Below are 27,371 nucleotides of genomic sequence, written 5' to 3' on the forward strand. Positions count from 1 at the left end.
CCTCTCACTGCTGTGGCCTCTCCCGTTGCGGAGCACAGGCTCCGGACACGCAGGCTCAGCGGCCACGGCCCACGGGCCCAGCCGCTCCGCACCACGCGGGATCCTCCTGGACCGGGGCACGAACCCGTGTCCCCTGCATCGGCAGGCGGACCCCCAACCACTGCGCCACCAGGGAAGCCCAATATTTGTGATTTTTATTGGTGACAAATTCACAGGTATTGCTAATACTACTGTGACTTGTTGCCTATGTTGATAATTAAATAAAATGTCAAATTTCAGTAAAGACATTAGTGAAAATAAAGTTTTTTTATTCTATTCAAGTTCATGCATGGACCCCCTGGGGGAAGATGGGACAGAGGTTAAGAACTCCTGAAGAGGGTGCCCCCTCCAATATATATGTGTCTGTATACATACATAGATACATACACGTATATATTTCAAATATTATTCCAGAACTATCTTATATAAGCTCCTAGTAGATTACAAAACTTTGGTATTTATAAGTTCTTGGAACAGATCTGCTTATCATGTTTGTTTGTTTGTTTGTTTTTTGCCACTAAAGGACCATGCCTCTTAGGGATGGGTTGGAGGGAAAGAGTTAATCACTAGTTAATGGTTCCCAGACTGCGTCCTGAGGAGGCCCAGCTTTCCACCAGGGGTGTTTCGGCAGTGCCCTGGTTGTGTGTGTACGTAGGGTGGGGTGTTGATGAGAGCACTCCGCTCCCAACCAATTCTCAAGTCAATCAGAACGGGGGAAGACTTATCCCATTTATGTATTTCAGTTCTGGATGAGCTTTTGTTCATAAAACAGTAGTTTTACAGCTTGAAATTTCTTGATTGACAATTGCACTAGCACATACATATACCTCACTGTTTTTCCCTGGTCCTGTTACAAACTCAGTAAATGGGTTTACCACCTCTGAATAAAGAAAGCATCCATACCCTGACTTAGTTAACTAACGTCCTACCACCCCAAGAACTATAAAGGTATGCAAGATTAGTAGAATATCCTTTGAGAAATGTCTGGATGTGCCAGGAGAGGAACACTATCAATTTTCCAAAGACACCTGGGTTTCCCAAATAGAAGAGGATAAAGTAGCAGGGCAGATACAGGATGGAGGCGGGGAAAGGAATGGAATTAAGGCAGGTGCTTGCTGTTGGGGGGTGGAGGTAGAGGGGGGAAGGCTTACAAATCAAACAATGGTTGGTCTTTCCTCTCATCACCTCTTCAAAGAGCAAACGGTCACAAAGGACACGCCTTTAAGATTTGAAAACAGGGCAGAAGGGAGCTAGTCAAAGGATTAAAGAAAGAAAAGAAAGTGAGTAGGAAAGAGGGTAAAGGAAGTGGGGATAGGTAGAAAATGAGCACATAGCCATCTCATCACTTTATATTATATATAACGCGATGCTAAGTTTATCCAAAAATATAAACACAATTTTCTGCCTAGAAATTAAGCTTGATGGATAAGGCTTTAGTCCTCATGGCTACCCAGGGTCCAAGTTATTTAGTCTCTTTAATCAAAATACTAAAATAAAATCATTACCCATTAGGCTATTACCCTTCCCCCAATCTCCAAACACACAAGCAAAAATTAATTGCAAGCCCGGAAGAAAGAGGGCAATTTAGACAGTAACAGCTTGGCATGGACTGAGCTGGATTTCCTAATAGCATTTGTCTGTTTGTGAATGTATATTTTATTTATAGCCTTCACTTCCTTGACCGTACTGAAAGTAATTTATTTTTACCTAATCTGCACTGCATTTAAACCACCAAATACTCCATCAATGAACGAACCAGCCAAGTAACACCCTGACAAGCAGCCTAGTGTTGGTACCAGGAGTAAAATGGGTAAACATTTAAAGGACACACTTGGGGATGGGCACTCCTCAGCAGCTATTAAACGCTTGCTACAGGTACCAAGTTACAAACTGCAAATATGGGCTTCAAGATGTTCCTTCACATCAGCAGCCATTCCCTGCTTCCTCCTCCTGGTTTACTCTCCATTTCACGAACCTCTTCCAAACCTGTGCTTTCTCACGGACTGAGTCTATTTTTTCCTCTTTGATGTGCTATCCTGCCCCTGAAGAACTTGCATTAATCCCCCAAAATGAGAAGTTAAAGGTGGACTTTTAGGCATCAGTTAAAAACCCAAAAAAGTCATGTTAAAGGGGGAAACTCTTTAGCAATCTGTAAGTCATATGGTGTTGGCAACCACTACCTCACCACATAGTAAGCCAAGCCCACACCCAACTGAATGAAGCTCACCTCCTCTCTATAGTGTCCTGACTTTGCTAGGTCCCTGAGGAGAGAGGGGGATCTTCCAGTTTTCTAGCAACAAGTCGCAGATGAGATCATTATCAATCTTGAGCTCATCTCGCACTGTATAACATGGAGTTCATACCCTGGATTGCAAACAATCAGTTCTCCTCACTATATGCCACTCATAAATAACCCTTTTGGGCTACAGACCTCAAGATAGCACTTTGTCCCCACAAACTAAGCCCTTCCATTATTCAAAACCTTGCCTCCTTTGTGACTCATTCCCAGACTAACACACCTGTCAGCAGGACCTTCAGTCAAAATAGCATCCTTTTTCACACTTCTGCACCTGTTTCAGCAACAAACTGACAGAACCTGGAACTGCCTGGGACATTACAGAGTCCGACCCAATCTATGTCACCTTCCTGAAGGGAAAGTTAGAAGCCTGAAAGGTCAAGCAACTTGCCCAGGGAAATCCACAACATGGTAGACAGGAAACTGGGACCCCCACCCCCCACTCTTTGCCAATCCTCAATGCTTTCTCTGAAAGATGCAGTTTATGTACAAGTTGTTATATAAACCACGTGTGACTTTATGGACAATCCTATTTCTCATGTAGATAATCAGGAACCATGCCCTCCCCTTCCTTTCAGCTTGGAATAAAAATGTGAGCTACACTAACAGACGATATTGATGACTTCGACAATGCTGATGAAAAACGCAGACAGTGGGTCCAAAAGAAAAGAGCAGAAAGTATTCAAAGAAACTAATTCTCCTTCCTGTACATTTTCCTAAGGATCTGAGGGCAGTGGAGAAGAGCGACTGCAGAGTGGCTGAAAAAGGTGGACTGAGCTGAAAGGCAGGATCAAGTTTATAAATTCCTTTTCAACCGAATCTTCACCGGCACTTGCTAACAGATACATGAAAACTGTCCTTTCGTTAGACGGGGACCCAGCAGGGTCCATAAAGAAAATTATAATATTTTCCTTGAATAATGAGATTCTTGTAGTCTCATTAAATTTAATGGAAAGACATGCTCTTCCCTCATACTCAAAATATTGAATATTCTCAAACTTCACACATACCCCAGCATCCCTAAACAGCAATTCTTTTTTTTTTTTTTTGGTTCTCTTTCATCTTTCCTTTTGTATCTACAGGTGTGCTTAGACACAAAGATAATCCTAACACATGAAAACTAAAGTTTGCAAATGTGGAAAGCTAGGGGTGATTTTTCAGGTTATAAATGAAATCTTTCACTTGCAAAAAAAACAAGGCAAGTTTCCTTTAAGTGGCGAGTGTTACCAATGACTGCAAAATGTGATTCAATTTGCATGCTGACTAACCTATCTTGAAGTAGCTATGCAAAATCTTCAGGGTCATTAAAGCAAGGGCAGGAGCAATGAAGTCATAAGCTGTACTTTTTTTTAACCTCTACTTCTCTTATTTCTTGGACTCATCCCCATACAACTATATGTATCAAACCTCTTCTTGGGAATCCTAAATAAAAAGTGACAGCAAGCCATTGTGCATGGATCTCACTGATTAGTAATGGGTGCTTTCACTTCTGTGCTAAGAAGGATTCTGAGGTTATATCTGTATGCAACAGTGATGTGACAGGTAATGTGAGGCTTGAATCAAATCTTCCACAATAACTGTATCTTGCAAAATGATTATAAAGGTAGATTAAGACTGTTCAAAGAAACTGACCTAATAATTTGGTATTAACCATGTAAACTGCTTAGCAGCTGAGATGAAAGAGGATTCTAACTAAAAAGAAAATACCTTCTTTTCCGTTAAAGTGATATTAGGCCAGAAGAAAATATGAATAGGCATAAAAATGCTAAATTTCAAAGTTGGAAGATATTATGGAGCAAACACTAAGCAAACAGGGAAAAATTGGGAGGTTTTTTTTTAATGTGAGGAAATAAGAAAGAGGGAAAAATGGTTAAGGAAAGGAATTAAAGGGGAAAAATCTGCTATTCTATGGGGAATGGTACCTCTTATCAGTAATAGGAATCACCATAGAACTTTAGGAAGCTTCCAAACGAGGCTCATAACTTTAGTAAAACAAAAATAAAGATAAAAAGAGACAGTGTATTTTATTTGGCATTAAAAGACACTTAATTATCTTGATCTATGTTTTAAATGTTCTCTAAAGTGGATGGTTGCAAGCTTTCTTTCGAGGTATGATTCTAAATCACCAATGATCCTGTTCCTTTCTCCTCTCTTAATTTTAGTTTTCCACCAGCTTATTTGCCTTCTTATGGCTCCAATACTTTAATTTTCTTATGGCTGAATTCTTCAGACTGGTGATAACTTTGGCCTTATATGGTTACCCTGCACCTGCACTTTCTGCCAGGTCATCTCCACTATTTCTGCAGCAACAGAATTCACTGGTTTTCAACTCTACCTTTCAAACTGATTCTGCAAATTAACACAACTCTCTAGGAAATAAATTTTTTGATTGGGTCCACTTTTGTTTTGGGATTGTCTGGGATATGACCAGCACGCCTAAACTAACAACTTTTCATTAACAAAAATAAGGGAAACCGTCCATTAAAAAACTGCATATGCCCACTGTAGAAATTCTTTCAAAATTTATGTTCAAATAAAAGGCTTAACACTGACAAAATAAAAAAGGCAGAGACTCCAAGGATATTATCCCTCCCATACAAAAAAAAAAAAAAAAAAAAAGAGAGAGAGAAAAGAAAAATTGTACCAAAAAAAGGAAACGGAGAGTACCATCTTTTTCCCATTCGAGTTCTGGCAAAAGTGAAAACATGGAATTTGATGATGGTTTTGATAAAATCACCTGGAAAAAAACTAGGCAACTTCTCCATTTTTCTAGACACTTCATTCCATTGCATTTTATTTTTATTTAAGCACATCTCCAACACACACACATACAGACCCCAACTCTGAAAAAAAAAAAAAAGGGCCTGAAATTTTAGTTACACCACATGTGGTTTTCATTTGTGAAAAATGAACAAGCTGTTTGTGGTTAAACTGTCTAATCGCCTGTTATCAATCTAGCGCTGCATTCAAGATTTACAGGACCCATCAGCTTCTGTGCTACATTAGCTGTAAATTGGGGGTGGGGGGGGGGAGGAAGGAAAAGAGGAGGAGGAGAGAGTTTATCCTGAGGAATAATATTTCCAATGCAGCCACACTCGCACTACATCTGGTTGTGCTGGTAGCGGCAGTTAAATTGAAATATTTCACAGCGTGTGTCAGAAACATGCAGAATGGTAATTATGACAGATCTGATTAAGCCCGAGTGCCACAAGCTCCCTGGCCAGCGCCGGTTGTGCAGGTGTGACCTTGTGCGTGCCTGCGTGTGTAAATAAAATTAATTACAAGCGAGAGGGTGAAGGCTTCGGTGACATCACAAAGCGGAGGAACTCCCAAGGGGGAGACCTAATGGAATATTTTCCCTCAGTCTAATAATACAGTTCATATTGACTTGAGGTAATTAGCGGGATCATTAAAGCAGTTTTCCCGGCGTATTTGGCTGCCTGATCAGATTAGTGAAAATGTTCTTCAGAACAAGCCCTGTGTGGTCTGCCAGAGAAGAGGAAATAAAAAGCAACAAAGCATATTTTGGAATGATAAGCAGCGCTGGACTTGTACTCTAGCAAAAAAAAAAAAACAAAAAAAAAAAAACAAACTCCAATTCTCTCTGGAGCCTACAGATCTAACTTCCTGTCCATCTTCATTCTGCTATTCAACTTGTGTATTCCTAGACACACTCTCAACTATTCCTTTCGTTTCCCCTCTCTCTGCTAAATCTGACTGCTCCGTCATGACGAGCCAGCCCAACTCCCTAACAAATCTCTTTTAAACAAGGCAATTTGAAAATTGGGGGAAAGGCTCTTCCAGGACTACCTTACTGACTATATGGGGCCACTGGGAGAGGCCAAAAAAAAAAAGCCCAAGGGAAGGAACACCACTTAAAATTCACCTGCTAAACAAAAGAGTCCTCTCTTTTGTAACATATAACAGAGGTTTAAATATTTCTTCCCTTTTGGATCTCAAAATGGGTTTTGGCGTAGGCTGAAGTTGGGGCAAACATTCTTGACTTGAACAGAACACAGAGCCCTCGTCAAGAAAAGGGCCATTTGTTTGAAACTAGTCTATTGAGCATGCTCTACCTTGCCACCGGAATACGCCAAGCGCTGTCACAGATGGCAGGCTCTGACAGTTCCCATCCGTAGCATCAAGACTCGACAGTTCAGCACAAGATCAGTGACATTCTGTCTCATTAGAACCACGCTAATTATCACAGCTAGTTTCAGGGGAAACCATGTGTTGCAATGGTCAATTTGAAGGAGCCTGTGCATCAACAAACTGGTAATAAGGATCAGACACCTTATTACACGACAGCATGCTGCCTATGATCTGATTTACAGAATCAGAGGCACCGAGGCAGCCGAGGAGGCTGGCGGTTTATGAAACAGTGTGTTTCAACCCAATTCCTGAGGCATACGGGTTGAAAAGGGGATTGTTTAAAAAAAAAAAAAAAAAATTACACAAAAGGCCACTGCAATGGTTGAAGCAAGAAATCAGAGGAGAACAGATTCTCTACGACCGGACAACAGAAGTAGGTTAGGTCTTAGAAAAAGGACACCTTCATCAATTTAGCAATTGTATGGCGACGCCATCAGCAGACTGGAGCTTATATTTTTTCAAGGTATTTAATGACAAATTATAAAGTGGCTATATTTCTATTAATCTCTAAAATACATATATATTATATATATATAATATACATATATATCTTATATTTATATGATATATAAATATATTTATTTAATTATTTATGTTTGTTTTATGTATTTATATTTATATAAATATGAATATATATATTTATAAATATGTTTATATATAAAACATTTTTAATACGTATATTTTATATATATAAATGGGTGGTCTATGATTTAGTTGTGTCATTTTGTCACACAAAAGAACTGCATGTGCAAAAGCATAACAACTATAGTTATAAAAATGAACAATCTCAAAGGTTACTTTTTAAGGTGCAGGTCTTGCGAGGCCAAAAAATTCTACATCAGATTCCTATTACCAACATAAGTTCTTCCATCCCTCTTTTAGTACCTTTCACTGATGTGAAAGTTTAACAGTGCAGTTTCTTCCAGAGCTATTTTTCTACTGTCATTTTGCATAAATGCATTTTTAGAGCTCATTCATTTCATGGGGCTTTTATTTTCATTTCTCATATGAGGGAAAAAGAAGATAAAGCTAAAATAAAACCTACCTTTACTACCCAAACCATAAAAGACAACTGTTGAGACTTCTGAGAAACACTTTGTCTTTTCACTTGGTAGTTTGTGAAAGAACGAAATCAGTGTTATAATTATGTGTGAAGTTTAACTGAATGACATTCCGTTTTGAAATTCATTCCTACTTAAGAGTTAAAACCAGAAAGAGAAAGACAAATACCGTATGCTAACACATATATATGGAATTTAAGGAAAAAAAATGTTATGAAGAACCTAGGAGTAAGACAGGAATAAAGACACAGACCTACTAGAGAATGGACTTGAGGATATGGGGAGGGGGAAGGGTAAGCTGGGACAAAGCGAAAGAGTGGCATGGACATATATACACTAACAAAGGCAAGGTAGATAGCTAGTGGGAAGCAGCCGCATAGCACAGGGAGATCAGCTTGGTGCTTTATGACCACCTAGAGGGGTGGGATAGGGAGGGTGGGAGGGAGGGAGACGCAAGAGGGAAGAGATATGGGAACATATGTATATGTATAACTGATCCACTTTGTTATAAAGCAGAAACTAACACACCATTGTAAACCAATTATACTCCAATAAAGATGTAAAAAAAAAAAAAACCCCATGGATTTGGTCTCTTCCCTACTCCCATTTTGTAGATACCGGATCCTGTCCTGAAGAACTGTAACTCTTCAATTGTCAAAGATGATTATAGAAGGGCTTCCAAAAAGAGGAACTTTCATAGGATATTATGAGTCCACACTTTTCAACTTATACTACATTTTAGGACAAAAGGTGGCCTTAGATTAAAGCAGATTCTACGAATATGTACTTGCTATACCCATGCTTTAGAATGCATTACACTGGTCTGCTTCAAAGTGGACCACTCCTGTGGTCACCTTCCCGGAACTTCCTCACATGATAATCCTCTTTAGAGAGTTGGCTCAATATTCACAAACTGCTTCTTTTCAAATCTTGACTAATATTTTCCTATGACATTTTTTGAAAGATGGAGAAACTGGGCTTAATGAGTTATGACTATACTTGTTACAGTGAACTTATTAAATGGGAGAATGAGGAAGATGCATTTATATCACTCTAGTTACCGAATTTTAAATTTTAGAGGAAAACAAATTTTTAAATAATTTGAAGGTGGCAGTAAGATAACCAAGAAGTTTCGGTTCGACTTGCTGCAATAGACAATATCAAGTGCCTGGGGGAAAAACACCCCATTACGTGATTTTTTTTAGCCAAAAATATGATCGGCAAGTACGTGTTCTATTTAATAATTCTGAACCTCCTTGATCAAACCCTAGATTAATTAAAATATATGCTTGTTTTTATAACATAGAAATGTGGAAAGGGCTCAGATTCACAAATTTAGTTCTTAAAACATCATATAACACAATCATGTACCTTTAAACCGCTAGATTATGTCAATGTTTATGTATTTAAAGCCATTAATTTCAAAAGTCCTGTTGAGCAACCACTAGAGACATAAAGATAGGTCTACACTGCAGAAAACTAAATCCAACATGGATTCCCAATATTTAGACAGAAGGGATTTTTAGAGATAGCTCCCACAGAACACCTTAAATAGGAGATGGACGGGTCTCCACGTCTTTATCAAGAAGGCAGCACCGGGCCCTCCCCAAATGTAGGTAAACCTGAATACAGGCAGTCCTGAGATGCTATACGCTGGGCTGCCTTACTTCTCTTCTCCCTTCAAGCATTCCTTTGGCCTCTTCCTTCTTTCCGGAAGCTGATCCAGGGAAACCTAACCTGTATCTCCCCAGGATCTGCTCCCACCCAGTAATAAGTAAATAAATAAATAAATGGATAAAGTAAAATAAAATAAGGCACTAGATGGAAAATGTATGAAGAGGCAGTTCTCGCCCTAGATGCTGGCTGAAGGCAACTCTATTAGCCCAAGAGAAGGGGCTCTGAGGACACGATGTAAAGATCTTCCCACAGGCTGCTAGAAAAGCATGTGACACCAGAAATAACCGGAACCGTGACTCACAAATCTGCAGGGGCCTCCTGTGGATCTGAAACAGGGGGCTACACAGGTGAAACCGTGTTGCAGTGAAGTCTGTTATGTGAACATTCCAAAAAACTGAATCAGCACAGGGCTTCAAAGCGTAGTTTCCGTGAAGTGTAATTTGATGCTAACAAAATAAAAGATGGCTTCGCTGACATGCTAGAATACAGAATGCAGTCATGGTGCCGTGATTTTTTTTCCTGGATTTTATCACTGTAGATTCCTATAACCAGCAATGAAAATGACATTCTTAGCCCTATTTCTACCTCTAATGATTTGTGACATATCATGTCTTACTCGTATTTAAGGCATTCCCATCACCATCTAAGAATTACCAAATCTGAAGATGCTTTTTTCTTTTTTTTACCTACAAGCCCAAAGAGCACTAAAGCTTTCTTCTTTCTTCTTCACTCTCCCCTCTCTCTCCCATCCTAGAGGTCTTGAATCTCAATGACAAAAGTGTCTGAAAAGTAGATGGAAGAAAGCAAAAGGCTTCGAATTATTTGGTCTCTTCTACTGGTCGTGCCATCTTCACAGAGGCAGAAATGCTTTTTTTAGTGCAAAAAACCACACCTATCAGGCAGTCGAAGTTGTTGCAGCCAAAGAGTCCAGTAACTACAGGACTGGTAGGTAGAGACTGCAAAAGATTCTATTGAAAAGCATGTTCAGTCAAATAGAATTTCCATCATCTAGCTGCTTTACCTAAAAGAAATACCCTGTTCAATAACGCACTAGAGAGAAATCATTTTCTAAACGCAAGTAGGGATGCAGCCGCTCTGGAAAAGCCCTTTATTCTGACTGCATTACTGTATCTGCAAGCTCCACCTCTGCAAACATGAAAATCAATGTAACAATTCGATGTACAAGGCAAGGCCTACGGCACTGCTAATGTCCCCTTGCTGGACATACACCTTAAGTCTCAGAGCTCTCAGGAGGTTTGCTGTGGAATAAAATTAGATTCCAACATCTGCCACCATTAAGGAAAAAATTCCATTTCTGTCTCCCATATGAAAACACTATAACCACTGAACAGTAACTGAACCTTGATACCGTAATGGCTATTACCCAAATCAACTATTTTTTTTTAAACAGTAAAATTAGCAAATTCTGCTCTCATAATTATTTGAATGCTATCAGACTAAATGTTTGATAAAATTCTAATATGATTCACTTGGAAAAAAGGCTGCTTGTTTGAATACCCACAGTATACAGTGTATTCATTTGTAGCGATTCACATTATGCTCAAAGCATATCGTCTTTTTAAAGTCTGCATTAGCCTGCTTTCCTACCCAAGCACAAAAAGTAGCCTACCTTCAGTTTGCAGTTGCATACTTCACCCAGACATTTCTATTAACGTTAAAAACAATCTCATTTCTATTACTCATCGAAGAGAAAGTATAATACATGTGAAATGGTGGGATCTGAAAAGTTGGTTTCTTTTCCTGAAAATACTTTGTGCATTAGTCATTGCAGACCACAGCTACACATGTCTGGTTCCACCACATTCTGGGGCTGTACTATCTTTTCAAAATAATTCTGCTCTATGCCATTCAGGGGATTTACCTAAAGCTTTACTTTGTAAAATAAAAAGTATCTGAGATACAAAAATAGATAATAAATAAGTCACTCTGTGTGCAGGTCCGAGTCTTTTGCTTAGCACATTGTAAGACATTATCTATTTGTGTTACAGTGCTGTAAATCTAAAAGCTCTTCTGCATGCATGACAGCATGGGAGCTCCTCCCATGTTAAAAGAAATCTTGGGTTCAAAAAGGTCATTTCCCAATACCAGAACAGCAGTGACTCAGCCTGGACCGTAGCGTCCTTTGAGTCCTCCACCATGTACCCTTCCCTACACCCCAACCCCAAACAGACGTGAAAAAGCTTGGCTTCTAAGGGCCCTATGTTGGCAAGAACCCATATTCCATGAATATGTCAGTGAAGAAAGGAAAGTCCCTCCCATTCCACTATCAATTAGTCCAGCATCCTTAATTCCTCTTTCCTTTGGTCCTGATGCTGCCTGGAACCCTGAGGAGGCACTAAAATAGTGATGCTGAGATGCAGAATTTGGGGTTGGCTCTCCTACTTTTTAGTCAAGTAACCCTCGTGTAAAATGAGGAAATCAATGTTACAGCCCACAGGGTTACTGAGAACTAAATGCAGATAATATATAATGCAGGACGGGGTCTAGCACAAAAAAGGTAGTGAATGTTAGGCCAACATAGAGGATCAGGGCGAGATACAGAAGCAGATGGGGCTGGACCAGTTGAGACAAAATGGCTCCAGAACACTGTACACATGTTTCATTTGGGAGGACCTCTGCCCATGCTGACAAGCCTTGGCACCTATCTCCAAGGCATAAACAACTCTTGCGCAAGTTAAGAATTCTGACCACGAGAAAGGTACGTCGGATTTGAAAATTTTTTTTTTTTTTTGGTTTTGGTTTTCTAGTTTTTCTATTTCCTTCACAAAAAATCATGGCAGGTGAACAGAACTTAAGTCAATGGACTACCTGCCCTTGTTAAGTTAGATCTCTTCTCTTAGGGATATATACAGTTTTTGGACTTATTTTTCAGTAATCATCAACTTTTAGATTTTCATAAAGAGTGCAGTGCTAACATCTAAACTGAACAGCTAAGAGAAAGCTACAGAAACGCTTTTTAACGAAGTTCCAGTAAATTAGTAGTTAGGAATAACTATGTGAGGGAATGAAAGTTAACGGTCTGCTGGACCCCAGTAGTCTACAATTGGCCCCTTGGAATCTCTTTCAACCAGTAATGAGGAGATGAGCTAGCAGCTTTGGGGGTTCTGGGGAACACACCATCATGGCAGATACACAGAAGTTGGCAACTGACATCTTTGAAACTGACTCATGGGGAGCTTCGTAGGACAGGAGTCCAAAGAGCAAAGATGTTAAAAAAAACCCCTAGAACATCACTCACATGACATTACCAACCCATTGCTACCACTGTCTGAATAGCTCCAAAATCAGTACTCAGCCCAGGAGGGAAGAATTGGGGATATCATTTAAAAGAAAGAAAGAATGAAGGTAGCAAAAACGCTGCTAGCCAGAAGGAGCTATGCTCTCGTCAGAAAGGAAAGGGAGGGTGGTGGTGATTATATGACAGATGCCAACTTACCCAAAAGTTTTAATACTCTATTTTTGTTTGTTGGTTTTAAGGCTGCCCCTTATCACAATAATGCATGTTTAGTTTCTCTGTTTATCTATTCTGGAGATTGGGGGAAAGTGTTTGGCCTTGTAAGAAGACAGTCTGTTATTCTTGATAATTTAATTGGAAAGGTCAGAAGAGATGCAGAATCAGAAAGAAAAGCAGGATAAACTATGTTGAAATATGAGATCCTCATCCTAATTAGACTAAATAGCCAAAAGAAGGTGGTGCAGGGTGGGTGGGTGAGGGGCGATGTACAAACAGGACATTTCTCCTTAATGCCTAGTCTTGGCATGTAAATGAAGACATCTGAAGAAGCACACAGGTTTGAAGCGGCTCTGACATTCTATCATAATTAGAAACATTTCAAGAGCCCTGTAATTTCCAATCAAAATTACAGTAATTTCCGATATACAAGCCATGATTCATGACAGAATTTTACATTCCATGAGAGATTACGGTGGCCTGATGTATGACACGCCGAGTATGGCACTAACATAAACAATTCAGTTTAATGTTTAAACAGCACTTGATGTTTAGAATCTCACAATAAAAGAAACATATTATTGTAGAAATTATCACTTTGACAGTGATTGAAGGGTACGCAGGCATGTGGCCTATAAAGCTATAATTTTTACAGTCCACAGCTTGAGTTTAATCATCTTTATATAACATTTCCAAGATATCCCTTACGTATTTCCAGCCAGCCTACAACTTAAACAAGAACAACCTTTTCTCAAGCAAAACTCCCATCAAGGACCACTATTAATGTTGCTAGAGTGAAATTTCAGAAAAACCTAATAATGAAAGTACTGTATTGTAAATACATCATATTGTAAATAGTCTCAGGACTGTATAATTTTATCAGAGGCTGACAGCAGCCAGGCTGTTTTACAAAGGAGAGTTCATTAACGATAATGAAATATATTTCTCTAAAATTTCCTTGATTGCCTCTCAATCTCACTTTGATAGTGTTATCAAATCTTTCTGCAAAGGGGACAAGACTTATACTGGACAAGACCGGTATTCTTCTGGTCCTTTAAAAAGTATTCCTGGCCTTGAACAAGGGTTTGTAGATAACTGTGAGCTTGTTCATGTAGATGACTCTACTTTTGATGAACATAAATTATCAATATATGACAAAAAGACTGCATTATCTATCCTTCGTTATGTCTTGTAGGGATCTGTCACTTTTCCCATTCAATTCGATTCATTTATAATTCAAAAGATATAGACAATTTTTCTAATTGTAATTAAATTTGTGTGTCATATATACATATATATATATAAAACTAAAATCATTATTTTACAAAGCTGTGTGTGTGTGTGTGTGCGTGTGTGTGTGTGTGTCACTTGGTTTTAATAAGCACACCTAACAGTTGTAGATGCCTGAGTTGGAACAGAAAAAAACTACAGTGCTCGTAGTATTTTAGGATAGAAATCAAGGTCACCTAAGTACTAATGAAATAATAATAATTCAAGTTATTTGTTCCATTACAATAGACCAGATGGAGAAACCTCCTATACATTACTCTTCTGGAAACAACTATTAACTGACTCAGGGATTTCCTGAGAAATCTGTGGTCTGGACAGTAGATGTTGGAGGAAACACAACCAAGTGTCTCTGTTCCCTGAATCTGAACACTCTGTTTCATCATGAGCTCTGTCAATAATCCTGGAAACCGTGACCTCTCAGGGATGCAAGTTCAACTTGCAAATAGACACCCCTTCGAAGGAACTTTCACAGGCATCGCAGATAAACTATTCTCCATGCCTAACAGAGGCTCTTACCTGGCTTTTGGTTGCTGCCACCTTTGCAAACAGAGCTTGGGAAACTTTAGCGCGCTTCATTTCCTGCTGAATCTCGTCGTAAATGGAAGCATTAATGTTCATGGTATTGTTCTCTGGTTTCCCATTCCTCTCAGTGGCAATGGTAGCTGTTTTCACCTACAAAACATTTTGAACATGCCTGTCATTTTCCACTGGCCAAGCTGTTTTGAAGCTTCTCAGGCTCGGCATCCAAACTGGATACTGTTGCTCCTTTTACGATCAAGGTGATCAACAATGCGGTCATTCAACATGAGTTCTTAGCTGGATATCAGACTGCTTAAGTTAAGGAAGTCATAGTGTCACAGGTGACTGCAGCTGTAATACGACAGCAACTACCAGCTGACAACCAGGAATTATAATGCCATAAAGTAAGTTTTCTGGAAAATGGAATAGTTTCAAAGACTTGAAAACCCTAAACTAATTGTTTCCCAATTACCTTCCACGGCAATTCTAACAAAGGAAATTCACAATTAAAATCATAATGCACAGTGCTGTATCTTCTATCTTCGCTGGGTACCCGATGCCTAAGAGACAATTGCATCACTAATAGCTATTACATACTACGGCCTTTTAAATTTTAGACTCTTTTTTTTTTAAATGCCTTTGCCTCTTATGTTTCATTTAAAAAGTCTTCCATAACAAAGCCATTTGCAGAGCTGCACATTTAAATCTTCTATCCATCCATGAAACAGGTAGAGTGCCTTGCTTAATTATCATAAAGGCTGGTTGCATTTTACACATGCATGTCCAAGCTGTTCTGTATAATTATTTCATCATTTCCTGGCACCGCTGTATATAACTCTTTCCTTTTGACTGGTGGAACCAGACAATAAGAAAAAGTTTCACAATATTTAATAGAACATGACTGCAAGTTACACAAAATATATAAACAGTGACTTACAAATATATTCAAAATGTATAATCTTGAGTGAGAAATTAATATAAATGCCTTTGGTAATAATGATAAGCAGATAGCTGCAGAAAAATGCCACAAAATTTAGGGGGAAAATCAACCTCAGAATTTATTGATACCATGATTAATCTTCAAAACTTAAAAACAATCTTTAAAACTTTAAATCTTTAAAATAAAAATCTGATCTTTATTGAGCATTTATAGGAACCAACCAGCCTGGGAAATTCACATATGAACCATGTAGCTGCTTTTTACTGGGAAACCGATGAAAACATAAATGAAAAGTTGTCCAGATGCAGGACCACATTTCTCCTGGCAAAGTGATTCATCAAGGACCACGTTTCTTAGGGTCCTTTACAGAATCCAGGCTTTCCTTCTCTAGAAACTTACCATCTTGGACCATTTCTCTCATTCACTAGGAACAACAGAAAATGAAGCTCATTTTAAGATAAACAAATGATTTTGGGGCACTAAATGACACACCTTCCTAGTCATACAGTAAGTCTTCTAATGTTTATTTCACCCTGCCCCCAAATATGTGGTATCAAAAGAGGGGCAGAGGTTATCCTAAGCCATTTAATTCCCTGCACTTAGAGAGTAAAGCTGAGTCTCCTTAACAACGTGCTTTCTGACTCGTAACTTCTACCTGGTGAGCAAAATAACTCACCTCTGGAGGATGCAGCTAGACTCTCCCACCTGGACACTACCCTTGGGAGCACGGAAAGGATAATGCTGGGAAATGGTTGGACCACAGGCTCCCAGTGAGGACACAAAAGGTGAGGCAGGACAAGGGACCCACTGGCTGGCCTCACTGGCCTCTCCTAAAGCATAATCCGCAGACAGAAACAGCAAGAGCAGAGGCTGGATTTCAGCCTTCCCCTGCCAGCTCTGCACTCCAGTAAGCAAGGGCACTAACTCACGGAGGCATCTTAAGGACTGGGGGCCAGTAGGCACAGACACAGGGCTTTGAAGCAGTAATCTGCTAAACACCACTTTAGGAGCCAGAAGAGTTAATGCATTACCATAAATTGCCTACAAAGTTGCTTTGCTGAGATTTGCAACTTTGCTCTGGGGTGGTCTTGCTTTGAGGCAGAAGGATAGATTTGATCACCACATGGGGTCCCTTTTAATACCTATTTTTTTCACTGCTTAAATGAAAGAGAAAAGAAAAGCCATTTCAATCGCTTTGAACATTGAATGTTATGGAAATGGAGGCATGAAGTTCAGGGCATTGGAAGAAACAGTTCCTTGGTATCATCTGCTTAGCAACAGTTAAGAGGGCAGGCCTCGGAAACTTGGTGTTTCAGTGTGTTTTGAAAATCATTTTCATTCTTTTGTAAAAATGATGTTTAAGAATTTATCTTCGAGGTGGGTTACAATCATTTGTTTCAACCCTGTGATTTTGTTTCTAAAAATTTCTTTGGTTTAATTTTTCTTTTTTTAATAAAGCAATTACAACTTGAACCAAAAAGCAAACATTTTAAATCATAAAAAAGAAAAATCTCCTAGTAGCCAACACAATCAAAAGTTGAAAAGTACTTTTTTTGTTTTAAAGTACTTTTTAAAAGTTCTTTGTAAAAGGTCTTTCAAAAAAAAAAAAAAAAAAAAGAGGTGAGAGGGCTTCCCTGGTGGCACAGTGAGTGGTTGAGAGTCCGCCTGCCGATGCAGGGGACGTGGGATCGTGCCCCGGTCCGGGAAGATCCCACATGCCGTGGAGCAGCTGGGCCTGTGAGCCATGGTCGCTGAGCCTGCGCGTCCGGAGCCTGTGCTCCGCAACAGGAGAGGCCACAACAGTGAGAGGCCCGCGTACCGCAAAAAAAAAAAAAAAAAAAACAAGTGAGAGCAACAACTTTTAAAAATATTAAGAAACTGTATTACTCATTTAAAAAATATTTAGAAAAGCTCTTCCTCATCATCTTGTTGGCTCAGATATGCATCTTATTAGAGATAAGCTATTAGAATTCTGGAACCACATTTTTCTCTAAACACAAGGTATTGCTTAAGGGGAACTGACTTGGACAGCTTTTCAAAAATATGAAAGCTGAAATTTTTCCCCAGGTAAAAATGGAAACAAAAATCTTTTATACCTCACTCTACTAAGTACTATTTTAGCTTAGCTCAAAAAAAATCTTCTTTAATCCTGCTTTAGCTTTTAATATTATATCACACATTAAAATTCATAAAGTAGTTCATTCCAGGCAAAACAAACTACTCTTCAGCTCTTCTCTGCAAATAGCACAGGAGGTAAAATAAATGCAGTTGCTTTCTGAATAGCATTTATCAAGGTAGCGTGTACCACTCCATCATTACGGTGGCGCCAGGGAAGTAGTTAAGAATTGGAGCTTCTGCTATTTACCCTCCCACATGGGGAGAGGGTGTAGCACTAGGGTGTGCTTTTTATTTCACTACAATTGTTCAGTAGAAAACAGATTTTCCATGAGAATTTTTTGCTCCTTTACCGCTGCTGAATTCATCAACCCATACTACAAAATGAACTATATATACTACATACGTACTATATATGTACTACATACAGGCTACACAAAATGGACTCTACTGTGGTCCTGACTGGCGTCTGTGCTCTTCCTTGATGCAAGTGGAATTGCCTGCAAGCTCATACTGCACACATGCGTGAGGGCATGCCCATATGCAATTAAAGTTTGATGTAGTTTTAATAATAATTATGATAATAAGAGAGACTCACATTTATCAGTTGTTTATTATGAGCTGGGCCTTGTGTTAACATACATTAACCTGCATAATAGCCCTGAGTAGGTAATGTCACATTACTGCCCCATTTTTAAATGGAGAAGCTAACAAAGAGGTTAAGTAATTTGTCCATGGGGCAAGGCTGAGAACTGAACTTAAGTCTAACACCAATGCTTATCTTAGGAATCACTGCAATACACTGAGGGTATGATGTTATATAGGACTTCTTTATTTGGGAAAATTCTTATTATTTTTTAAGACATGCTGCACCTGCTTTTTGGTGGCCCTTTGCTAAATCTAGCTCATGAATGTCTAATTTTTAGTAGGGAATGGTTTTATCATTAGTTTAAAAAATCCGTGCTATTTTGAGGAATTCCTATTGGTGATAGAAAACAGTCCACATTTTCATACTTTTATATATTAACACTGTTTTGAGTATCATGGTTCTATCTTTTTACACTTTTCTTCCTTTTGTAGAAACCATATTAGTTATTTTCCAGATCTAGACTTTCAAAAGTCCTCTAGCTTTTAAAAGATGACCATTAATGAGAAGTGTTTTCCAAGCACATATGTGATCTTAAAATAAAGCTGGTCAAGGGATTCATAACAAATAAAACTTTTATCAAGTGTGAAGTTCCTGCCCACAACTGAACCTATGTTTCATTATACTACAGAAGAATGTGTTGTAAAGGGGCAGAAGTGTGCAACTACCAGATTAAATTAATTATATATCGCTTCTATTGACATAAACTTTGTACATTTTCTAAAACATTGTTATAAAATGTCCCATCTTCAGAAGAAACCAAAGAATGCCATAACGAGATGTTAAAAAAAGAAAAAATAGTATATAATTCATGTAAAAGTTATAACTTGATAATTATAGGCTTTCAAATGGTCCTTATGAAGACAGAAATTGCTAATTTAACTCCAAAAGTCACACATCTTAAAACACACAAATAAACCCATAATAAGTGCACACCTAAATAGAAACCATCAACTTAAAATGGATATGTTTAGTGCAATAGACAACTTCCAGAAAATAATAATTAATTACTATTAATAAGACTCATCTTGTAAACTCATCTGGAAAATTTGCTAAGCGATAGTCAGAAAAGAAACCTTTAAGGCCATGGAGCTTTGGAGGGATTGGTTTCTCCCAGATACTCTTACCACCAAAGTTTGGAAAGGGCTCTTTTCTCTACAATCTCAGAAATGCCCAACTGTCTAAAGTCCTCCAAAGTGGACCATTTGTCAAATATTCAATGTATTCTATCAGAAGAATATTTCACATGTGTTCCTTTTTCTAACCTAACAAGAAAACCTCTCATCCTCTCTGACAAACAGAAAGAGTCCCTGAGTTTCATTTTCTCCTTTCTAAAATGTCTGTCTTCTGAGGACGTGGCTTGAGGTAGGGGAAAGAGCATCCGACTGAATAGGGGATTTGAAAACTAAGTATTTGACTTTTCTCATTTTTCTCATACCAAAAAGTTGGTATAATGATTCCATGAATTCATGCATGTGAAGGTGCTGAGAAAACTGTGAATCATTGTCAAGTGCAAGGTATTCATATTTCTTGAATCAGAGCATGTACATTGTGAAAATATGCTTTCAACCAACAGCTCTGGCCCGGAGCCTACTGCCCCAGCCAGAAGACAAAGCTCCTGGTGTGGCTACCCCTGCTGAAGCCTGAGGGACAGGAGTGCACAGGAGCCATCTCACCAAGGCAGAGCCAGCCAAGAGCTTCCTGAGGCTGGTCTAGGTTTTCCCTGGTGAGGTTCTCCTAAGAATAACACCCAGGGCCTGAAGGAAGCCCCTTCTTGAAGATGATTTATAACCTGAGTTCCTCAATGGTTTAGGTCCTTGGTCTGGCAGGACCCAGGGACATCCAATCATCTTCCATATGACCTAAACTCTTCAGAGAAGCTGGAAGATAATCCAGTCTCTCAGGCCTAAAGGTGTCCTGGGTCTTCAGTGAGCCACAAGGGACCTCTGCCTTCCACAAGCATTAGAAAGAAATCCTGTTCCGGTCCAACCCAAACCAAAGACTAGTGTCAAAACAGATTTCGAATATCTTCATTGTGGGGGGGCAGGGGTGGGGAATGAAATGCACAGTGATTTCACACAGATTCCTCTCTGGCAAAATATAAAATATAAAAAGACAAAATCCTGCAGTCCTTTTCTATACCTGTGGTCTCCTCCTTTACTAAACCCCTTCCATTTTAGTCATCTGTAAATAAGCACATGAAAACCTTATGTGTGGTATATTGTGGTTCCAGGTTAAGCACTGGATTTCAACTGCTGCAAAACAGTACTAACTCAACTGCTCTATAACCCGTTTTTCCAAATCCTAAGTACTCATTTTACATTGATAATACATTTAATACATTAAAAATTCCCTAAAATTTAATTCATTGAATCACTGTCAAAGGGTAAAAGGTGAACAAACTGGTTGTGAGCTCTGTTATGGTAAAATTAAGGAATGCAAAGGGATTCTCTATGAAGCAGTGAAATAAAATTATTCATACATATCAGATAATCACTTCAGAATGTGGTTAGATGGCCAATAATATTGCGTTAATAGAAACTTTTTTTCTTTGAAAGAGCTTCACTAAGAATCTACAGTATCTAAGTACATTCATCATTGGCTAAATATCCCAGCCAAAGGCTTGGTCTCAACCCCCTCTTGAGAACAAACACATACAGCTGAGGGTGGCTCAACCAGTTTATCAGTAATTCAGGCCAAAATAAATTATAGTTTCTATCCCAACTTATCAGCAGGTATAGTCTTTAGACATACATATAGGAAAGCAACCCAGAGTATCTTAATAGTATACAAAAATAAATATCACAATTAAGAATTAATGTAATTTTGGCTAAAAAAACAAAAAACGATGAGTAAGGAAAGCAGAATCATATCTGGAAAACAAATAAAAGCATTAAAGTCCTAGAAAAATTAGAAAACAAAAGCTGTATTAAGGAACTACTAAGTCAAATATTTGGATAGATTAAAACAAAAGAAGAAGCTCAACGCTTAAATTCACACTGGTCTTAAGTAAGCCCTTCTTTTGTTAGGATTGCAAGATTAAGTGATAAGTAAAATAACTCTGCCCAGAGGCCTTCCAATGATGACTGCAACAGCAAAATTAACTAATGATGGTACATATGATAACTCTAAACACCACAAACTCAGTGTTCAATCAAGTCCAAGTATTTTTTGTTTAATCACTCTTACAAAAGTCATATATGTATATAAAGAATTCCTCATTCTTTTTGGTAAGAAATATTGTATTGAAGGCTTAACAGATCAAATTCAGTAAGTGTGTGTGTCGGCAGATGGATATGTATGCATGTATTTGGGTGCCATTCTTTTCTGCTTAGAGAAACATATCTTTCTTAAAATTACAGCAATGCCTTCTTTATCGTCTGCTCCTATAGACATTAAGACTTAATTGATTTTCATTGAATAAAATGGAGAAAATGGACCTTTGGGATGGTTCCAAACAATAATCATTTCAGAACGTTACAATATGCAGTTTAAGACCCTCCACAAGTGGCTGTATATTATGTCTATTTCTTATTTATGGAGTATCTATGGCAGTTTCACTTTTAGTGTTGAGTGAGTTTTATCTCTATACTTGGAAATGGATGACCATTTTTTACTATTGATGAAATTAACATTAAGAGATAATTTCAAAAAAAAAAAAGATAATTTCATTATGACATTATGTTACATAAGCACTTTTAATTAGTACTCCATATTTACTTTCCATCGTTTTAGCTGACCTCATTGTTAAGAGTTGCACAGGCCACAAATTAAATGTGTAAGAAATATATTTGCTTGTGGATCTTACATCTAAGCCACTCTCAAATTTGTTTCTAATAGTTGTACTGAAAATTAACTTCTCAATTCTCATAATAGTTTTGAGGCTACCTTTTAAACTTGATTAAAAAAAATACAGATGCGCATACACAAAATTACCTGGCAGGTGACTTCTGTCCTTTCTAAAAAGTGCAAAAACTTGGAAAATAGAAAACGTGCCCATTTCTGGGAATATGGATGGAATTCCTTATCAGCCCCATTTAAAGCTGCCTTCAAGGATTGTATTAAACTTAATTATGAAAGATTACAAACGAGATGATGCGTAATTGGTACCAGCTGCAGTTGGTATTGGAAAGCATAAATACAAATGGAATTATTTATTTTTATTTATTTACTATTCAAATGGTGGTTCTAAAACGTGCAGGGATAAAATGGACTTCATTACTTTTTTTTTTTCCTATTGAGTTTAAAATACCTTTTTACTTAATAGTAGTAGGGCCAAATATCCCATTTCAACATGACTTTTCACCCCCAAAGAACTCCCCAAATGAAGCAACACAAAGTAATTTTTTTCCCTCTATCTAATTAGTAGCTACTTGTTTTTATATCAGAATTAGTGAGCTGGGACCAAATTCTCCTCAAGCAAGTCTATGAATTACTATTAAAAAAAAAAATCCCTATTCATCTACCTTTCTCATGCTTGTTGAGATTCTTCCTTAGACTTTTTCTTTTTTTTAAACAAAAACAAAAAGCAGAAAGGTGAGGAGGAAAAAGAGAGTTCACCTGGGGAGGGCGGCTGGGCGGTGTGCTTATCAGGGGGGCAGGACCCATCGCTGAGGCTGCATTCAAGCTCCTTTCCCTTTCATCCTGGTAAATTCGATCTCTCTCAGCTTCCGGTAACTGCAAGAAATTCTGCATAGCCCGAAGGTTTACCAGCAAAGACTGGGATGCAGTCTTGGGGTCCTCTTCCTTTCGTAGGATTTCTGAAAGCAAGCCCTGCAGGGAATGAAAGGCACAGGGTGAGCTTGGCCCCATGCTCTGCCCAGCCCGCGGTGAACCTTTCCTTTTCTTCTCCACTCTGTTCAGAAAATGAACAGTCAGAAGCATTAATTCCACATAGGAATATATTAGTTACAATTGAAGTGGTAGAGAAGAGAGCCTCAATTGTATTCTTAATTTTATTAAGCGTCTGCTTTACATATAACATGAACTGCAACTGCCTAATTGGTCTCCTTCTTTTGAGTAGCTTAACTTGCCATGAAATCTTTCACAGAGACAGGATTGAGGCAAGTTAAGAATAAATGAAATGCTCATAATACGACAGCACTGAACTGTATAGTTCTCAAGCTGCCAACACAAAGGCAGTGGAATGCCAACAGCCCAATATGTAAAGATACAAAGCCATTTCGAGAGAAGTAGGATTTACAAAGAAAATACTCGAAAATGAATTGTAACATACTAGGAAAAAGAATATCACTAAAGCATCATCTAAGATTTATGCTATGTTTTTGCAGGCAATATTTTACATTATTCCTTGGTTTTCAAATTATTGGAGTCAATGACAAGTGATTCTTTCTATTTACCGCTTAAGGAAACTATACTGCTTGCTATACAATATGCCTCTGAGTAACAGGTTGAAAATTTGAACTTCAGAAACCATCCTTTAAATTTGAAATACATAACCCCCTTTCCATACTGCAAAAATCCATCATAGCATGCCAAGAAAAAGAATATTACCAAATTCTGTAAAAATCAAATTTCTTGAGGAATAAACATTTCTAATAGTGCTAGAAGAAATTCACAAACCATTAATTAGTAAACTTCTTTATGGTATTCCTCCCCAAATAACAGAGAATTGTTAACTACTTCTTTAATTTTTGGAAGAATGCATTTTAAAAATGGGTGTTTCTCCACAATTTTGTTTAAGGGCTTATATGAAATACAAGGATTAGAAACATTTTCTGCCCATTTGATAAGGACTGAGCAGGCCTTACCTCTTCAACCTTCCGCATGAAAAAATGCCTGGAATGCCAAGACGTGTTTGCTTTCTACATTTCAGTTTATCACAATATGGCTCAGAATAAAATGTTGTGGAGATCTCTATATCATTTGCAAATTTCACTTTCTAATAACCCTGCAGAAATGGCAACAGGGTACATTTGGGAAAGGGAGGTAAAGTGTCATGTCAAAACAACCAAGCCCCAACATTATAACATTGGGGTTTTTTCATGGTTTCCTAGAAGCGCAAACCTGGCTTTGTTCCCAATTCCTCAAGGAAAATGTAGCATATTGCCCCAAGATAGCAGTTGGTACAGACAATATAAAAGCAGTGTCCACTTCAAAAACGATCTATATAGGCTGCTATTAAAAAAGATCCTCCAATAGGCTCGGGGGCTTAAGAGTACATTTTAGTTTCTCATTTGGTCTATGCAAGGGAAGCCAGTTTCACCCTAAGAAATGTGACTGAAGAATGAAGGGTACTTGTCCTTTCATTTATAATACTGACAAGTAATGTTGCAACTGTGTTTATACATGAGCAAAACATCCAGTCAATTTAACTAAAATTCAGTCAAACAGGCAGTCAATCACCCAGCTATTTAATTTGCGCAAGGCCAACTAATTAGATTGACTGTGTTTTTGATGTGTCACGTTGAAACCAAGAAATACAGGTCTCAGAAACAATGTTTGAAAATAGGTGTAAAAAAAACAGCCCTTGCTCTAAACTCTTCCCTACCAAATGGGGATAAAAAATTTTTAAAGATATTAAAAGATGTATTTCACAAAGCAATATATCTTAACTCTACAGAAAGAGAAACATACAGTACACATAAATACATTATAAATTCCTTGAGTACAATAGTCTAATATTCTTTTTTTGTCATCCCAGCACAATGCCTGCCACGTAAGTGTTTGATAAATATTTACTAAATGGATTATGTGTATTCAGACCATAGAAGGAAAAAATTCCAAATGGGTGACAGAAACTTAACAAGATATGCTCCCCATGGGAAAATTCTAATGGTCATTAATAATGTACTCAAGGTGAGCCTTCAGTGGAAAGTTATGTGGCACTTTGTAAGACGTTTATCTACACTAATTGTTCAGTAATTTAAAAAAATTTTTTTGCAGCAACATGGATGGACCTAGAGATTATCAAACTAAGTGAAGTAAGTCTGACAGAGAAAGACAAGTATCATGTATCACTTATATTCAGAATCTAAGAAAAATGGTACAAATGAACTTATTTACAAAACAGAAACAGACACACAGACAACAGAAAACAAACTTACGGTTACCAAAGAGGAAGGGAGAAAGGATAAAACAGGAGTGTGGGATTAACACATACACACTACTATCAACATACATAAAATAATCAACAAGGACCTACTGTATAGCACAGGGAACTATACTCAATATTTTGTAATAACCTATAAGGGAAAAGAATCTGAAAAAATATATATAAGAATATGAATATATAAGAACTGAATTACTGTGCTGTACACCTGAAGCTAACATAACATTGTAAATCAACTATACTTCAATAAAAAAAACAAAACACTTTAGGTCAAAAGAGATCCTATAAACAGATGTTATTATATTTGGGAAATTTGAAATTAGACATTCAGAGATCTCAGATAACAAAATGTCATCTCTTTCCATTACAAATGTTTCCCGAGACAGCAGAGAACTACAGTGAGAAAGCCAACACGTGAAAAAATACATAATGATATCAAGTCTTGCTAACATGAGACTGAGTCATTCCTGTATGGCTTAAAGTAACAGAAGGTCACCTGGGAGAGAATTTAGCAATTTCTCTACTCATATTTTGACATTAGCATGACGTCCCATTTGAGCATATGAAATGTTTTCCGGGCAAAGCATTTTATTTCCACTTAATTATTCTAACTAGAGCGAGTGAAGGTTTTCTGCCTGGGATGTGTTGAAGGTCTAGACTGATATTTCAAATCCTGGGACATTTACAGAGCTCGAAAGCAGACAGTGTAGACAGTCTCAGGTATTTTACAAACCTTCGGGTTTTTGTGTGTGTTTTTTTTTTTTTTTTTTTGGCCCAGGCTTTCAATGAGGGGAGTGCCCCCTGGTGGAAATGCTTGAAAATATTATTAGAAAATGTTTTGATTAGAATGTGTTAATTACTTTTTTAAAGAGAATGATGTCACTTGAGAAAATTCTGAATGTGAAACGACTGGCATTAGAATCCGGATATGGGAATGCACGTTTTGGTCCTGTTTGGGTTGTTGTTATTTGAGTAGCTACATTTATGGATTCAAGATGTATGTGGCCCTTGTTTCCCATTTCCCATGACTGAAAATCCAGTTAAGACTTGCCAAGTTAGGTCAAGGTCATTTGTAGTAATGCCTCATGGTGGATAGTAAGAGAGACCTCTTACCAAAAACTTTTCTTCATGCTAAAAAATAACATGTCAAGGTCATCATGTACCATACTTGCTACTGCTGAAATACCAGGACTAAAATATTTACCAATATTATGCCCCATAGGTGCTCAATAAATGTGTTGAATGAAATTAAACAAAATCATTAGTCATTTTTGTTTCCAAAAAGAACTTGCGACTTTGTATATTATGTAGTATGTTACCAGCACCTCATGGATATCAATTTTATGGGAAACGAGAAGCTGCTTTTCATGGCACTTCACATCTTCAAATTGTTCAATATGTGCTCTATACATGAAAACGTAAACTTATTCTGCATCGCCATTCCATAGTGGTTGCGAGATTTCTAATGTTTTCAATTAAAGAGTGAACTTGCTGATGAATACCTAAACCTTTTTTACATTCCAGAAAGAGTTTACAAGTAAAATTCATTAGTACTGGAAAAGAAAGAAAAACCTTCAATAAATATTATCAGTACTTCCAAAAGCTAATTATGAATTCTTTAAAACAGCAGATAAGCGAAAGAGACTGCCAATATGAACAAAAAGCCTGTCTGGCCTCCCGTTTGTCTCCTCTTTGAACATAATCACTGATTCAAATAGATTTTTATCAGCTTCGTGGAACTTCAAAGCCCTCAGAAGGAAAATATGATTTGATGAAACCTCCCTCTAAAAATAAAACACGTAGAAGATTCTTCAAGGCTACCTGCCTCTTGTTTGGTGAATTTTTAATCACATGTCCAGGTGAAAGACTACTTTCAAACTCCACCTCCTACCTTGGACTCAGGCCAAGCAAGTTATAAGCAGACACATTTATCTCTGTCGGTTGGGAGGCCAAACAAGAGCTGTCACGTTGGGGTAATAGCACCTTTTTACCTTTTATTCAATAGTGATATGGAGAGTGGACTTTTCTTAAATTACACTGTGAAGAATTATAGGAACACAGTAGCAATTTCTGTTATACTTAAGCAGGCAAA

At 37.9% G+C, this 27,371-nt stretch overlaps 1 protein-coding gene across 4 annotated transcripts in view; it reads right to left on the reverse strand.

The window, feature by feature from the left end:
• Positions 1 to 27,371, reverse strand: part of SATB1 (SATB homeobox 1) — a 100,525-nt gene that overhangs the window by 17,682 nt on the left and 55,472 nt on the right. For all 4 annotated transcript variants that reach the window (XM_029214162.1, XM_029214161.1, XM_029214164.1 and 1 more), the window contains 2 exons: positions 22,768 to 22,980; positions 14,504 to 14,659 (listed from right to left, as the gene is read on the reverse strand). In XM_029214162.1, the coding sequence (XP_029069995.1) occupies positions 14,504 to 14,659; positions 22,768 to 22,980 (369 nt within the window). The remainder of the gene's footprint in view (positions 1 to 14,503; positions 14,660 to 22,767; positions 22,981 to 27,371) is intronic.

Source organism: Monodon monoceros, unplaced genomic scaffold, assembly GCF_005190385.1.
Source record: "Monodon monoceros isolate NGI ecotype Baffin Bay Population unplaced genomic scaffold, NGI_Narwhal_1 Super_Scaffold_11, whole genome shotgun sequence".
Classification (NCBI taxonomy): Eukaryota; Metazoa; Chordata; class Mammalia; order Artiodactyla; family Monodontidae; genus Monodon; species Monodon monoceros.